The 16,181-nt window shown below is 46.8% G+C and overlaps 1 protein-coding gene across 2 annotated transcripts in view; it reads left to right on the forward strand.

Annotated features, from left to right (window-relative positions):
• NFX1 (nuclear transcription factor, X-box binding 1) overlaps positions 1 to 4,983 on the forward strand; it is a 74,295-nt gene extending 69,312 nt beyond the window's left edge. The window contains exons 20-24 of one of the 2 annotated variants that reach the window (XM_045469991.1): positions 802 to 900; positions 1,534 to 1,600; positions 2,487 to 2,632; positions 3,372 to 3,476; positions 4,707 to 4,983. In XM_045469991.1, coding sequence (XP_045325947.1) covers positions 802 to 900; positions 1,534 to 1,600; positions 2,487 to 2,632; positions 3,372 to 3,476; positions 4,707 to 4,779 — 490 coding nt within the window. In that variant the 3' untranslated portion in view covers positions 4,780 to 4,983. Of the gene's footprint in view, positions 1 to 801; positions 901 to 1,533; positions 1,638 to 2,486; positions 2,633 to 3,371; positions 3,477 to 4,706 lie in introns of those variants that run through there. The other variant, XM_045469992.1, reaches the window with a different exon arrangement.
• The last annotated feature ends 11,198 nt before the right edge of the window (positions 4,984 to 16,181 follow it).

Consider the following 16,181-nt stretch of genomic DNA (forward strand, 5'->3'; position numbering starts at 1 on the left):
CAAGAGTCATCTGCTCCACCACCTGAGCCAGCCAGGTGCCCTACCCAGGTGCCTAGTTTTATATACGCTAATTGCAACTACTTAAAGGGAAAAAAATCTGAAAGGAAGTGTATTAAAATGCAGTATTTGTGTTGTTAATGGAATTCTTCCCTTTATTTTCCAAATTTTCTGTAAGACAATACTAATTTTAATGATTATATGTCTACTTTATCTGTCTGATGTTTAGGTGAAATCTCAGAGACAGTCATCCCCATTCTCATCCCAGATAACCCAAGCTGCCAGTGTCAGCCAAGGGGTTGGCTCAGACCCATGTAGATCTGTCTTGCTTATATTCTTCTAGGAAGATAAAATCATATCTTGTCCCAAGTAGTTATTATTCCTTCTTTAATGATTGGGTTTACTGATGAGCGCCTGGGTGGCTCAGTCGGTTAAGTGTTGAACTTTGGCTCAGGTCATGATCTCACGGTTCGTGGGTTCGACCCCCACATCAGGCTCTGTGCTGACAGGCAGAGCCTGGAGCCTGCTTTGGATTCTCTATTTCTCTCTCTCTCTCTCTCTCTCTCTCTCTCTCTCTCTCTCTTTCTCTCTCTCTCTCTGCCCCTCCCCTGCTCATACTCTGTATCTCTCTGTCTCTCAAAAAAAAATAAATAATTTTTAAAAATTTTTATAAAAAATAAGTAGGTTTACTGAAATGACATCATTAATGTATAAAGAAGTTAGGACTTGGTGGGCACTCTGTGTTACTGTAAGTTTTCCTCTCCTTCCTTTCCTTTTATTTACTTACATCTCTCTTACTTCCAGGAGATTAGCAGAGGCATTTCATATCAGCGAGGATTCTGATCCTTTCAATATACGTTCTTCAGGGTCAAAATTCAGTGACAGTTTAAAAGAAGATGCCAGGTGTGTATGTAACTTGGTACCATCTTTCTTAATTATGGCTTACAAGACTGTTTGGTCTTTTAAGATATAATAACTAATATGTGCTCGTCTGTGATTGAGCCAGTTAAAGTCTATATATCTATTATAAGAGATTATATGATGTTTAATAAAAATCCTTTTCTAGGTTTCTCGAAATTTTCCTCTAGAAGAATGGAGCATGGGGTGCAGGGTGTGTGTGTGTGTGTGTGTGTGTGTGTGTGTGAGAGAGAGAGAGAGAGAGAGAGAGAGAGAGAGAGAGAGAGAACGCCCTGTAGTAGAAGTGTGGGCTTCCATAGGGCTTGGACTAGCCTGAATTCCACTTCTGGCTCCTCACTTGGGTCCTCACTTGGGCAGTAATAGCTCTTATTTTCCTCCTATCTCCTGGCCCTCCAGAATGCTCTTTCTCCATCTTCTCCTTTCTCATATTTGTTTTCTCTTTTTCTTTTCCTTTGTTCAGTCACAGTCAGTCTTCTTTTATCTGACAGTTCCTGACCTCTGCTGTTTTTCTGCCCACATTGTTCATTGTCTGCAGTTTACGGGCAGAGAGGGTGGGTAGAAGGGATTCTCAGAAGAGCAGGAACAGATGAAATTAACTGTGGTGATTTCTCATTTCAGGAAGGATTTAAAGTTTGTCAGTGACATTGAGAAAGAAATGGAAGCCCTTGTGGAGGCCGTGAATAAGGTTGAAGTCAAAACATCCAACTGGACATGTGTCTAAGGCCAGCTTGATTTAAAAAAAAAAAAAAAAAAAAATCCTAGAAACACCATCAGTATAGAGTAGTTATAGGAAAAAGTCACAACTTCTTGATGATCGTTATCTTTCCCCAAAGTCCAGCCATTATAACATCTATGGAAGCCTTGTCCTGGTTCAGAAAAAAACTCCTCAATCAAAGTCAGTATAAATAAAAAATTTTAGCTTAGTGCCTAAGATTGGGTGAAGAAACTCTGAACAATTGGAGGCATTCAGTAGTGATAATTGAATGCCTGTGTGGGATACTTAGGAAGACATGATCTCCGAAGGGCTATTATATGATAGGTCACACCGATTCTTTATTACCCCCAAGGCACAATAGAAACCCTGGGGTAAAAATGAAAAGTTGAATGACTAGAGCTAAAGAGTAGTGGGATAGACTCCTTTAAGAGAGTGAAGCCCTTGTCCTGGAGGTAGCTTTAAGGGAAAAAGTCTTTAATTTAGTCAGAAGCATCCAATCCCATTGTGACTCCCTCTTTATTCTGTGGGGATGTGAGTGAGGACAAGATACCTATATTAGATCCACATTTAATGAAGAGGAATTTCCTTCCTGCCATCTCCCTTAGCCCCTCCCTTTCCTCCCTTCCTCCCTTCTGTTCCCAGTTCCCAGCAGGACACTAGCATGATGGAGAAAATGGAATCATTGTTCCTAACTAGGAAACCTGTGCAAGTGTATTTCTCTGCTAGTGTGTCTGTATCTGCACACTCATGATTTTTAGCATAAAACATATTTTTTATAAGAAATGAAATTGTCTTGTTTTAGGTCTTTGATTTATTTAGTCATTTTATCAATCATTCATCTTTACCCTCAATACAGGGAAAGAATAGTAAGAAGAGCCACTGCTTCCCTCCCATGAACAGAGACCACCGTCGGATCATCCACGACCTGGCCCAAGTGTACGGCCTAGAGAGTGTGAGCTATGACAGTGAACCAAAGCGCAACGTCGTGGTCACTGCGGTCAGGTGGGTTGATCTTGTCATCACAGGAGGAACTGCTCATTGGAGCAGGCTGGACCTCGGAAAGCAGGATCTATCAATGTTTGCTTTCCTTGCTTCCTCTCTTAGAAGAATAGATAGAAAACCTGCTTATGGGATAGCCATTCTGGCACAATCAAAAAGTCCGATACAAAGGTCTGAACCAGAGAGCAAAGCCCATGCCTTAGTCCACAGGACAGACACGTCTAAAGACATGCAAGGCTTTTATCTGCCCCAATCCACAAGTGACACTGGAGGCATCATTTCCTCAGATACAGGGAGCAGACCCTGAGGGCCTGGGTTGCATGCCTGCCCATCACATCTGTCCCCTTTTCCCTTGTCCTCCTGGCATGATGAAAACAAGATGCTAGACTCTGATTCAAGGCATCCCCCGTAAACAGTGTTTGCCATTAGATGAGACTATGGCTGTGTTATGAGAAGGGAAGTGACAGTGAGGATCTAGGATCACTGTCAGAACCTGAGAGAGTAGGAGGGACTTCCAGAAGAAAAAACTTGAGTATGAGATGACAGGAAGCAGGTAACAGGCCCTACAGAGATGAGTGGAAGGGACAAGGGTTAAATGAAGGTGACCATGCCTGAGAGGAGACAGGTCACATCGGAGCACTTAGCAGCAGCACAGTGAAAATCATGACTGGATTTGCAGCGGTCTGCCTGTCTCCACAAACAATTCTCACTTTTCAATACTTTGTGTTCTGACTTTTATCAGAGGGAAGTCCATTTGTCCTCCTAACACGCTGACCGGTGTCCTTGAAAGGGAAATGCAGTCACGGCCTCCACCACCAATTCCTCATCACAGGCATCAGACAGACAAGTAAGGATCCTTCAGCTGCTTTCCAAAGGGCCCTGTCTATTCAGAAAAGCCAGCAGGGGCTAAACTGTCCAGGTCTCTACCAGCCATTGGCAGCCTCTCAGGCCTGGCCTTGGGGGGCTTTGTTCAAATAAGTAAGGTGTGACTGGGGTGTCAGACACATTTGTTCATGCCAGAGGGGTCTCAGGTTTGATGTTTATAATGCCCACTTCTCTTCTGGAGAAAAGTCATTGGACATAACTTCCATGGTGTAGATGGTGACACTGGGAAGTGGACTCATTGTGTCACAGCGGATGATTTAGGAACGTTACATGGTTCACAACATTTATTCTGCAGATGGATGTGGGATAGTGGGCTGAGGTTGCAGTGAAGGTGGGGACTTTAGCGTTTTGCTCTAGTGACCTCTATATGGTTTGTATCATTTTTACAACAGAAACATATATTCATGATTTAGAGATAAGAAAACCACATTGGCAAGCAGCAAGTCTCAGAAGCAGGAAAGAAGAACCATCCCCTTTTCCTTTCCTTTCCTTTGCCAGAAAGGAAGCTGGCTGCCTTATTGTGACTGAGGCAGCATTGCTGAAAGTTGCCCTGAAACTCAGCAGGGTCCCTAATGCTGTTCTGGCCTTCCACATAGAAGCTTTACCAGAACTTCTTATACAGAACTTCTGGGAGGGTGGGAAGGGCAGTTTATAAAGTCACCATGAGGGCCATAGCAATCGGTGTTCCCTGGGACTGGACAGGACGGCTAGGTGTTGCCCGTTGGGCACAGCCTTAGCAAGGATTGTCTGGGTCAATGTAGCTCCATAGGACCAGCCCTGCTTCACCCCTGTAAAACAGGTGGCCTGGATTCCAGTCAGCCCAGCTGCATATCCACATGGGCAGTGGTTTTGGAAATGTGAGGTATTCTACATGTTATTTTACAGCCATGTCCAGTACCACCTGAACATAACTGTGTGGAGTCTTTGGCCTGTTTGCGCCATGCTTTTTTCCTTTTGTTTGCTTTAATTTTGTATAAAATTTTATTGTAGAAAACTTTTAGAGTCAAGAGAATATTATTAATACAGTGAACCCCTGCGTGCCCATCACCAAATTTCAAGTTCCCAACTCATGTGTGCCCCACTGTCTTACCAAAGCTTTGCAAATGGCAAATCAGCTGATCCTTAACTTTCTGAAGACCTCAGTCCACTTCCTCCAAACAAGAAGACTGATTATTCTTTGTTTGCTTTTCAGGAATCCTGGGAGCAGTAATTTACAGAAAATAGCCAAGGAACCAGTAATTGACTACTTTGATGTCCAGGACTGAGAAGATCAAGATGCACTTAGATAAAAGAATGATTAGGTGTGATGGAGACTTGTTTGCCAGCAGAAAATCATGCTTGTTCCCAACTGCCTGGTGGACTCACACACAGCCTCACATACTGTCTTGTACTGATACGTCCAAAGCATGAGTGTATCAGAAGTCCCCTTGTCCTCTATTCCGTCTGTATAAAGTGTTTCGGTACAGCCAGATCTGACTGGATGGTCACTAGTGATTCGGTCATGTATTTGCAGAGGCTCCACCATCACCGTGATTGCTCGGAGGGCTGGGGAATATTGGGTTTGATTTGGACAAACCAGAATTTTAGCCTGAAAGCAGCACTTAGTCATAGCCTCAGTTGTCCCAGTTATCCCTCCTCCTCATAAAAATGTCTGCAACATCAACTGCACCTCACTTTTTGGATTAATCCAAACTGATCACAATCTTTGGAAAGACACAAGTGAGCTTTTCAGTCCAGAATACCAAACATTGAGTTGGTACACCATATCCAGAATCACACATTGTGTTAAACCCAGCTATCTTATCTGAGTCTTTTGCCAAAAACTCTCCTAGGTCTATCTGGCTGAACTTATGGGACTTGGAGATCCTCAGTGCCATCAGTTCTAGACCTAGGAGAGGGATCAGGGTGCTTTACAGAACTCCATTTTCTAAAGTCCAGGGGTGTGGCTCATACCACATCCCTGAGCTTGTCTGGTGACAGGTTAGCTTTATCTGCCATGACAGAAGAGGACGTAGAGCAAGCTCCTCATGCTGCCAAGTTCAGTGTGGCCTCTGTATACTGAGCAGTGTAGCCCTAATTCCTCTCTGGTTGAGAAAGAGTCTCAGGTGGATTTTTTAAAATTTTTTTTTTTTTTTCAACGTTTATTTATTTTTGGGACAGAGAGAGAGCATGAACGGGGGAGGGGCAGAGAGAGAGGGAGACACAGAATCGGAAACAGGCTCCAGGCTCTGAGACATCAGCCCAGAGCCTGACGCGGGGCTCGAACCCACGGACCGCGAGATCGTGACCTGGCTGAAGTCGGACGCTTAACCGACTGCGCCACCCAGGCGCCCCAGAGTCTCAGGTGGATTTACCTTTCCTGTGTTGCTTTCTCCCAGGTCTGCAGCAGCTATATTGGCTCTCCTGGTCTCTGAGCTCTGGACTTCTGTTTGAATATACACAAAAGTATGTGGACAGTCCAGGGCTTATCCCAGCAGCCCTCTGGAGGCACTCTTGAGTCTCCATTAAGGCAGGTGCACTGACAGTTACATTAGTTTGGCCCTCTCTGGCCTTGGCACCCCTCCAGCTTGGAGGCCAGACTTCCAACAACTTTCTCCAGAGCAAGCCACGAGCCCCAGAACAACAGAAGATTTCAGAAGTGACGTCACAAAACTGGCACTCAGTTTTCATAGGAAGAGCAGGGTCACCCTTTGGTCCTGACCCAGACAATCTGCCTTGAGAGGCAGCAAGTACAGGAGCAGAAGAAGCAACTGGAGGGAAGAGATGGAAAACTACAAAACCACCTCTACCTGGACCCATTTAGCACAGGGTCAGTAGCCCCAAACACAAGAAGCCCACAAGTACCTGTTACATCTCTGAAGCAGTGGTTCAATGGGTGAACTGCATATGGAGAGCATCTCAGGAGGCAGGAGACCTGATTTTAGATGCCAGCTCTGCCACATAACTCGCTGCTTGGTGGAATGGAGGTATCACCTGCCTTACCAGGTTGTTGTAAGGATTAAATGAGATAAGACACATGGAGGTGCTTGATCTATCATAGGTGCTGGAAGTTTATATAAATGATACTTGGGGGCGCCTGGCTTTCTCAGTTGGTAGAGCATCTGACTCTTAATCTCAGGGTCATGAGTTCCAACCCCACATAGGGTACAGAGTTTACTTTTTGAAAAAAATACTTGGCATCTGGAAAATATATAAGCTGCTTCTTCCTCCATACTATTAGCCAAGTAAAAAGTATAGAATGCTAAACAGGCCTACCTTCTGGTAGGCTTATGTGCCTACCCCATGCAGCCCTGTGCTAGGGCTGTGGTCTATTCTTTCAGTTAGTAATGCCCCAGAGATCACATCCCTGAACACATATTTATAATGGAATTGGTTGGTCTGGCACAAACAGGTCATTAGTCTGTTATTAAAAGTTAAGGGGAGCTATAAGAGGCTCCTGTGATATTGGAAGTAGGAATGGGTTAGCTCTTGTGGTTGGGAGAAGGGAAATGGGAGGAAGTTTTTGGGCTGAGTCTTAAGATGGTAGACTGTCATTTGGAGAAGAGAGGCATGCCAAGCGAAGGTAAATGGCATGATGTGGCTTGCAGTGTGAATGAGGAAAGGTGAATCGTCCAGAGTGGGCACTCAGCTAGAAGGACATGTGATGAGGCTGGAGAGGTAGAAAGAAAGGGGTCAGCTGTGGAGAGCCACAAAGAGCCACTGGAGGGTCCTAAGCAGAGAGTGACAGTAAAGGTCCAGATAGGAAATATTATAGGCTTTCTGAGTCTTAAGAGTTTCTGTTACAGCTACCCAACTCTGCCATTGTGATATGAAAGCGGCCACAAACAATACATAAGCGAATGAGCCTGACTTTGTTCTAGTAACACCTTATTTTATAGACACTGAAATCAGAATTTCATATAATTTTTACATGGCACAAAATAATGTCATTTTTTTCCAGCTATTTAAAAATTAGAAAACCATTCTTAGCTCATGAGTTGGACAAAAACAGGCAGCAGGATGGATTTGCCTAAGGACCTTAGTTTGCCCACACCCTGTTCTAGAGCAGTGCCTCAGACAGTGTGTAGAAGGGATTGGAGGTTTAACATTGAGGCGAGAGGCCCAGCCAAGAGCTATAGGAGTTATCCACATGAGAAGATGAGGTTGCTGGGGGGTGGTGCTGCAAAGGGAAGAGATTCAGGAGGTCAGATAGGATGCTGAGTGCCGGCAGGTAGCTAGCACCCCTCGGGTCACCAAAGGGACCCCTGACCCCCCTCAGCAAGGAGAAGCTGCTTCTCATGGGCTTGGTGGATTCTCCACTGAGCACTGGCCTTGGACATGAGCATGGACTAAATCCTGTGGGCACCGTGACCCCATACTATTGCTCCCTGAAAATCAGGTGATCTCATTCCTCCCCCTTCCAACCCTACCCTCTTCTTTGGCAGGAGATTCTTTATGGGGCCAGAGCTTTTCAGAGACCCAAGTTCTTATCTCTGGAATTCCCTCTGGCTTGTCTGGCAGGGCTGGCTCCTTTCAGCAGTGGTGCCTGCCTGACATGCAGTGGGAGGTTGTATCCAGGATTGAAGATGAAAGCAGCCCTCTTGAATGCAGGGTCTGTGTGAAGCAGCTCTGGATCCTGTCCTGGACAGGCCAGAGAACAGACCAGGGGAGGGGAAGAAGGAATGTCAGTCTTGTAAAAGGTTCAAAATCTCACAGAGTGGGTCCTGTGATTTACGTTTGGAGGGGTAGGGTCCTTCCCACATGGTGTCAGCCTTCTTGCTTCATGCCTGAAACCCTAGAGACCTTGTTCTCTAAGGAGAACCTACCAATGTGCCTTCCCTTCTAAAATTAGGGAGGGAATGCCTGGCCACCTTCACAGACCTGCCTACCTTATCAGTCCCCTCCTATGTCCTGTAATACCTACTGAGAAATTTCTCCCTCCCAAGCTCACTACGTGGCCTCGACACAGATGTCCCATACTATCTCTAATGGCCTTGTAGAGCTCACAAATCTCCAGGGAAAGCTCTAAGCTAGCCTAACCCCTCAGTCTACAATGGCCTACCCCAGAGGGGAAAGGTTCCATGTGTCACACTCAATGTGAGCCAGACCAAGACTGGAATCCAGGCTTTGGGTTTCCCAGCCTAGAACTGCCCCTAGACCGGGAGGGGTCTGAGTCTTCAAGGAAAAGGCAACTGTCTTCCCCAAACAAAATTCCTTTGGAGTCCTTCCCAGTAGCCCAAGCTGCCCTCAGTCCCCCAGGCTTCATGTGGTTGCTCTTTATAAGGCACAGCATGACTACACAGAACCTGGCTAAACTGCTAGGACACCCAGTTGGCTGCCTCAACTCACTCTGTGAACCCTGAGCAGTTTGCTTCCATTGTCTGGGCATTGGTTTCCCCATCTGTCAGGTCGGGAATAGTTTCAGCCCACATGCTACCTGAAGCCATTGGAAGGCTAGTGGGTAGACAGGATCTGAGAGGCTGGGATATTCTGTCAGTGCAGTCGAGCGTTGAGCCTATCCCAGGACCATCCCTCAGAGGATAACCCATTTGGGGGAAGGAACGGAGCAGTTGTGAAGCTGCTTTGGCAACAGCTGGGGCTTTCAGTTACCTCCCCCGCTTCTACTACCTCCACCCCTGCCCACCCCAGGCTTGACACAGTGGTGAAGGAGTCTGAAGTACTCATGCACCCACTCCTTCTCAAAAGTCTCTTCTGATAGTAGATAACAGCTTTTGAGTACTTAATATGCACCAAGCACCGTGCTCATCTCTTAATCCTCAAAGCCCCTTGAAGCATATATTCTTACTATCTCTTTTACCAATGGAGAAACTAAAGGTTGAAATTAGGTCACTTGCCCAAGATCACTCAATGAATTACTGGGGATCTGAAGTTCCTATAAAGTCAGACTCAAAACCTGTGTCCTCTACTATACACAGAACAGGGACAGTTCACACACATTACCTTGGAGTCCCTGGGACTGCGTTGTCTGGCAGGTCAGGACAGGTGGAAGAAAAGCTTATACTCTGTCCCAATGTAGAGAACACCAGCAACCCCCAGATGATGGGACTTTTTCCTAGGATGGCCACTAGGGAGCAGTATGTATCCCCAAACCAGGAGCCTGGGGCTGGGATGGGATAGTGCTTACACTTTGCCTCAAAAAAAGCTTTTACTTAAAATTTGTTAGTAGTTTATAACCAGTATCTTCATTTTTTTATGTTTATTTATGTACTTTTAATGTTTATTTCTCAGAGAGAGAGAGATTGAGTGTGAGCGGAGAAGGGTCAGAGAGAGAGACAGAATCTGAAGCAGTCTCCAGGCTCCGAGCTATCAGCACAAAGCCTGACACTCAAACTCATGGACTGCGAGATCATGACCTGAGCTGAAGCTGGACGCTTAACTGAGCCACTCAGGCGCCCCAATGTTTATTTATTTTTGAGAGAGAGACAGAGACAGAAAGACAGTGCGAGCCGGGGAGGGGCAGAGAGAGAAGGAGACACAGAATCTGAAGCAGGCTCCAGGCTCTGAGCTTTAAGCACAGAGCCCAATGCAGGGCTCGAACACAGAACCACGAGATCATGACCTGAGCCAAAGTTGGACACTCAACCAACTGAGCCACCCAGATGCCCCAATTTTTTTTTAAGTTTATTTTGAGAGAGAGAGCATGTGGGGGAGGGGCAGAGAGAAAGGGAGAGAGAATCCCAAGCAGGCTTTACATTGTCAAAGAGCCCAACACGGAGTTCAAACTCACAAACCATGGGATCATGACCTGAGCTGAAATCAAGAGTCCCACACTTAACTGACTGAGCCACCCAAGTATCTTTAAAACTTATAACCTTTCCGATTTTTTTTTATTTTTTTTTTTTTTACATTTATTTATTTTTGAGAGAGAGAGACAGAGCACAAGTAGGTGAGGGGCAGAGAGAGAAGGAGACACAGAATCCGAAGCAGGCTCCAGGCTCTGAGCTGTCAGCACAAACCCCGACGCGGGGCTCGAACCCACAAACCTTGAGATCACGACCCAAGCCGAAGTCGGACGCTCAACCGACTGAGCCACCCAGGCACCCCTGTTTGTTTTTTTAATACTGTTTTCTGTTTGTTTGCATACACAACGTAAGCACAGGAGGAAAATTTAAGTCATGCAGATATCTGAAGAAGAATGTTGCAGGCAGAGGAAACCGCCATTGCAAAGGCTCGGTGGTGGAAACATCATGTACCTTGAAAGAGCAGCAAAGCCATCAGCTGTGGGAGAATGAATAGGGAGAGAGAAGCAGGGGCCTGGAGGCCACTGGAAGTCTTTAGGCAGAGGAGTGAGTGATACAATTTGGCTTATTTTTTGAAAGGATCACTCCAACTGCTGTATTGAGACTAGACCATAGGGGTGACACAGAGCAAAAAGACAGACTGGGAGATGATCAGAAGACCACTCTGTCTGTAATCTAAGAGAGGTAATGGTGGCTCAAACCTGGGTGACAGTGGCGGGGTGATGAAAAGTGGTTGGATTCTAAATGTATTTTGCAGGTAACACCTATAGGGTTTGCTAACAGCTAGGGTGTGGGTGGGGTGTGAGAGAGAAGGGGCTCAAGGATGACTTCAAAGATTTTGGCCTCAGCATTGGGAAGATTGAATTTGCTATTTACTAAGATAGGAAAGAGTGTGGGAGAAACAGCCTTGAGGGATGAAAATCTGTCCAGTGGGTGGTTGTACATAGGATTGGACAGGAGATCTAATTTGGGGAGCTGTGAGCATATAATGGTATTTACAGGTTGGTAAGGTCATGTTGGAAGGGAAGGTGAAAGAGAAGAGGTCCAGGGACTGTGCCCTGGGCATCCTGTCATCTACAGGGCAGGGAGCTGAGGACAGGGCAGGAATCAGACATTTCCAGAGCCAGAGCAGGGAGTTGAATTGCAGGACTCAGAGCTACAGGGAAGTCCTATGTGATGGTGGTCTCTGGAGTTTTCCTACTGGTTGCCTAGGAGAGTCTGGGCTTCTCTTGCTTGCCCTGGCCCATCTGAACCTTCTGAGAGAAAGGACTGGCCCCAGGGTAGAAGTCAATTAATACCCAGAGTATTTGGGTTCCTGGAGCCAGAGGAGATCATGGGCCTTGGCTGCCTTCTCCCCTCTGGCCATCTCTTAAACATGGGTGCTTTCCAGGACTCCATCGTCTATCCCTGGGCCATTTAATCCATCTGCAAGCCATCACATGCCACCCTGGGCTGTATCTCTAGCCCAGGCCTGTCTATCCCAGGGTGTCCCACAAGCACCTCCAGTTCAGCATGTCCAACTTCCAAACTCTCCTGGTATATCCACCACCTTCCAATTTCCCCTGTCCCAACACTGAGTCTCCCTTAGGAATTCATCTTCTCCCTGTCCTTGACCTTGACCAGGATGGAGGTAGGGGATCTGGGGGAGTGGGGAGGACAAGAACACATTCTTCCTGGCCTTAGCTGGGCTGTTCCAAGGGCCTGTTGTGACCCCTATCTGAGGAATCCTTATCAGCCAACAGGGGTTTGGTTGGGTCCCTGGAGGACTCAAAGGCTCAGTTCCAGATTTATGGCCTCATCCATGTGCCTGGGTGTACTTGGCTCTGAGCTATGTGTCTTGTCTCTCCGCCCCTGACCCAGCCTCTGAGCTTCTACACCCCCTACTGGGCCACAGCATAGGGCATCCCCTCCAGAAGCCCTTGTACACACCCTCCAGCACCCACCCACTGCCTTGACTCCTGAGCACAGACATAAGGGGAGACCATGAGTTCTGGCAAACTCTTCTTCACCTTGCTTCATCACAGCAAAATGCCAATGGCAAAACCTAAACCTGAAGCACCTCACTCCTCTGAGCCTCATTATCCCCATTTTACAGACGTGGAGAGTGAGGCCCAGAGAGGTTCAATAACATGCCAAAGCTTAGTGGGGGCCACTTGAGTGTTTGGGGTTATTTGTTCATTTGGGGTCTTTGTTTTTTGAGTGTTATTTTCACTGTACCTGTATGTTGCATATGCATGCTTATAGGATATATTTCACAATTCAGAAACAAAAAAAAAAAAAAAAAAAAAAAAACAACTAGCCAAGGTCATATTGGTAAGGACTAAAATCCCTACTGTCTACCCCTTACCAAGCCAATCTCCCTAGGCCTCAGTTTCCTTGGATGTAAGATGGGCATGATGATGTGAGGACCACAAGAGAATATAGAGCGAATACACTGCCCACATGCCAGGCATAGCTTATTTTATCATCCTAGCAGCCTTGTGAGGTGGGAGCTATTATTATCCTGTCTTACCTAAAGTCATACAGCTTGTGACTGGTAGAGCCAGCATTTGGATCCAGCCTGGCTGCCCTCATTGTGTTCTTAGGTTCCACAGTACAGGCCCTGCAGCACCCAGGAGGGTTAGGTCATACCTCTTCCCCACTTCAGGTTCAGCATAGAGGTAGGTACCTTGCCACGGTCAGACTGCACAGCTCTGAGTAGCCATAGCCTCCTCCCACTCGGCATCAGCACCCCAGCCTGGCCCGAGATGGCTGCTCCTTTCTCTTTCTGAGCTGCAGGATTCCCATCTGAGGGAGGAGACAGACTAGCCAGACCTCGGTGCTGCCTGTAGATGCCTGTCCCTTGGGGGTCGTGAGTGGGAGTGGGAGAGCAGGCAAGGGCAGGGAGTGAGGGGCTCTCCCAAAGCCAGGACCACTAGGCTGAGGACCAAACCTTTACTTGCAAAGCCCTGGAGTGACCTGGCCTGGGGCTGGGAGTTCTTCCTACCTTACTCTGTCCCCATTTCAACCACAGCCTGAGTTGAGGTGGGGAGAAGCAAAGAGGGATCATGACATGAGACTTCAAAGTACTGGAAGAAGTCAGAGCTGAGAGGCTCCCCAGACACCAACAAATCCACTCCTCAGTGCACAGATAGGGAAACTGAGACCCAGAGAGGGGAAAGGTCCTGTCCAGGTCGCACAGCAAGCCTGTGTTGGGCCAAGGCCTGTGAGAGAAGACAGGGCTTCCATGACTCATATCCCGACCTGGCTCCTAGCATTAAACAGATGTGTCTCCTGCAGCCATCCAGTACTGGAGAGTCCATGTGGGTGTGTTGTGTGTGACAGACAGCAGAGTGAAAAGCAGGCACCCACAAGGCACTGTGATGCCCACCCCATCCCATCCTACCTCTTTCCTTCCTGCCTGTCTGCTGCAGTGAGACCTGCCTCTCTCCTCCAGAGACGTCCCTTGCCTCTGCCCCAAGCCTTGGCCCTACCTCTCCCCTGGGCCTGCCTTGTTTACCTTACCTACTTGCCTGATCTTATCTGCTTCTCCTCTTCCCTCCCTTTCTGCACTCCAGTCCAGCAGTGGCCCCTCCATGCTCCCACCTTAGGGTCTTTCAGTGGCTATTTCCGCAGCTTGGCATGCTCTTCTCCCGGGTATCCACACAGCTCATGCCCTCTCCCCCTTCAGGTCTTTACTCAAAGTCACCTCCTCAGGGAGGCCTTTGGTCTTTCCATTCCCACACACTTCCTATCCCTCTTTCCTGCTTTTCCTCATTAGTATGTATCACTAACATACCATGTTTTGCACAGAATGTCAGCTCTTTGAGAATAAGAACTTAAGTTTCTTTTTTGTGCCCGTATCCTCTGCCCCAAAATGGTATCTGGCATGTTGTAGAATTTCACCCAACTTCTGCCAAGAGAATGAAAGGGGTCTGTGCATAGAAATGCTGTGACCATTGTCAGGGCTCATATAAGCCTGACATTGGGATCAGAGTCTACAGCATATTATGGGCATTGGGCCTAGTCATGTCTGTGGCAGAGCAGTAGACAGCAGGCAGGTTCTTGATGGACCCACTGACTGCCCTACCTACAAGGCCACCTCCCAAGGACATGAAGATGACAAATGGCTGAAGTGGTCAGCAAGGGGCATAGGACAATGGGAGCCAGAAGTCTGGGACCCATATATGCTTCTCCCACTTGTGACTGAGGCCTTAGGGTCACTGTACTCTGGAATACTAAGAATGAGAAAGGCTACCCTCCCCATGTTCACAAGGCCACTGAGGCTGAGAGAGGGGTAAGAGGCTTATCCAGGGTCACAGAGGGAGGCAGCTGGCTGGGACTTCCAGATGTGGTCCCTTCCTGGTCACTCCCAGGACTGGTCCCCTGGCTCAACTTTTCCCACTGTGGGAAGTCAGATATGGTCAAGCCCCTCCCTTTCCTCCCTGGTCCCCCTGTCATCAGCACATTCCATACCTATCACTTCCTATCACCTATGGCTATTCATCTTTTAAAATATATGATACCTACAAATGAATATATATCACAGTTATATGTTATAAAACAAAATCATATAACAAACCCATATATTTACCTCCAACATCCAGAACTAGAAAACAGTTCTGGATGTTGGAGGTAAACATGGAATGGGATGGGCATCACAGCGCCTTATAGGTCCCTGCTCTTCACTCTGCTGTCTTTTCACTCCCCGCCTTTTCTTAAAGATTTTATTTTATTTTTTAAGATTAAAATCTTAAAGTAATCTTTACTTTACTTTACTTTACTTTACTTTACTTTACTTTACTTTACTTTACTTTACTTTACTTTACTTTACTTTAAAATCGTAAGTAATCTCTACACCCAACATGGGGCTCAAACTCACAACCCCAAGATCAAGAGTAGCACACGCTCTACCAACTTAGCCAGCCAGGCATCCCCATCCCTTCTTTCGTTTAAAGTAGTTTTAATCACATATGTATGCCCAAAGAATATATTCCTTTTTGTTTGTTTTTCAATTATATAACTGGTGTCATACTGTATACAGTCTACTGTATTGCTTTTTATGCTTTCACACTTTTTCCTTGTTGTTACAGGAAGCTGTCGTGCCTCAGTTTTCACTGATGTTTCATGTTCTGTTGTATGTGACTATACGGCAAGGTAAGGATCCACTCCCCTACTGATGGACATTTGGGTTTGTTTCCAGGGCCCCCTGATCACCCACATTGCACCCCTCCTCAGTCAGACCTCTTCAGGTGCCCTCCACACCTCCTAGCCATGCTCTCCGGACACTGTTCACTGACCCTCCTTTCACTATTCCATGGCCCCCATGATATCCACACAACCACGACTTCCCATTTTTGTCTTGAACTCTCTTCTGATCTCCAGGCCATATTAAAAATATTAAAAGGCATACCTGTTTATTGAGCACTTACTTCATGCCAAGCACTATTCTCAACAATGTACATGTTTTATTTCATTGAATATTCACAGCAACGCAAATGGTAAGTTATATTAGACCCATTTTACAAAGGAGAAAACAGAGGCCCAGAGAGGTTGAGTAACTTGCTCAAGATACACAATTCTTGCCCCCAGGTCTCATAGGCAACTCAAATTCAACATGTCACAATGTAACTTATCTTCCTCTCCAAACCAGTCTGTCTCCCATGCGCACTCACAGGGGGCACATCTCCAATGCCCCAGGCCCAAGCCAGAAACTGAAGTCAGCCCTGACTCCTGCTGCTTCTCCTTACCCACTCCTTCTCCCAGTGCTAGCCCAAGGTCTTATGGCCTCTACCTCAGTATTTCTCAAATCCCCTTTCTCCCATCTGCTGCTCTTCCTGGATTATTGCCTCTCACCACACTCCCTTGCAGGCTCCGATCTCCCCCTTTCCCAGCAGCTTGCACCCTGCAGCTCAGGCAGGCTTGCTAAGCCTCATCTCACCACGTCC

Source organism: Leopardus geoffroyi, chromosome D4, assembly GCF_018350155.1.
Source record: "Leopardus geoffroyi isolate Oge1 chromosome D4, O.geoffroyi_Oge1_pat1.0, whole genome shotgun sequence".
In the NCBI taxonomy this organism is placed as follows: Eukaryota; Metazoa; Chordata; class Mammalia; order Carnivora; family Felidae; genus Leopardus; species Leopardus geoffroyi.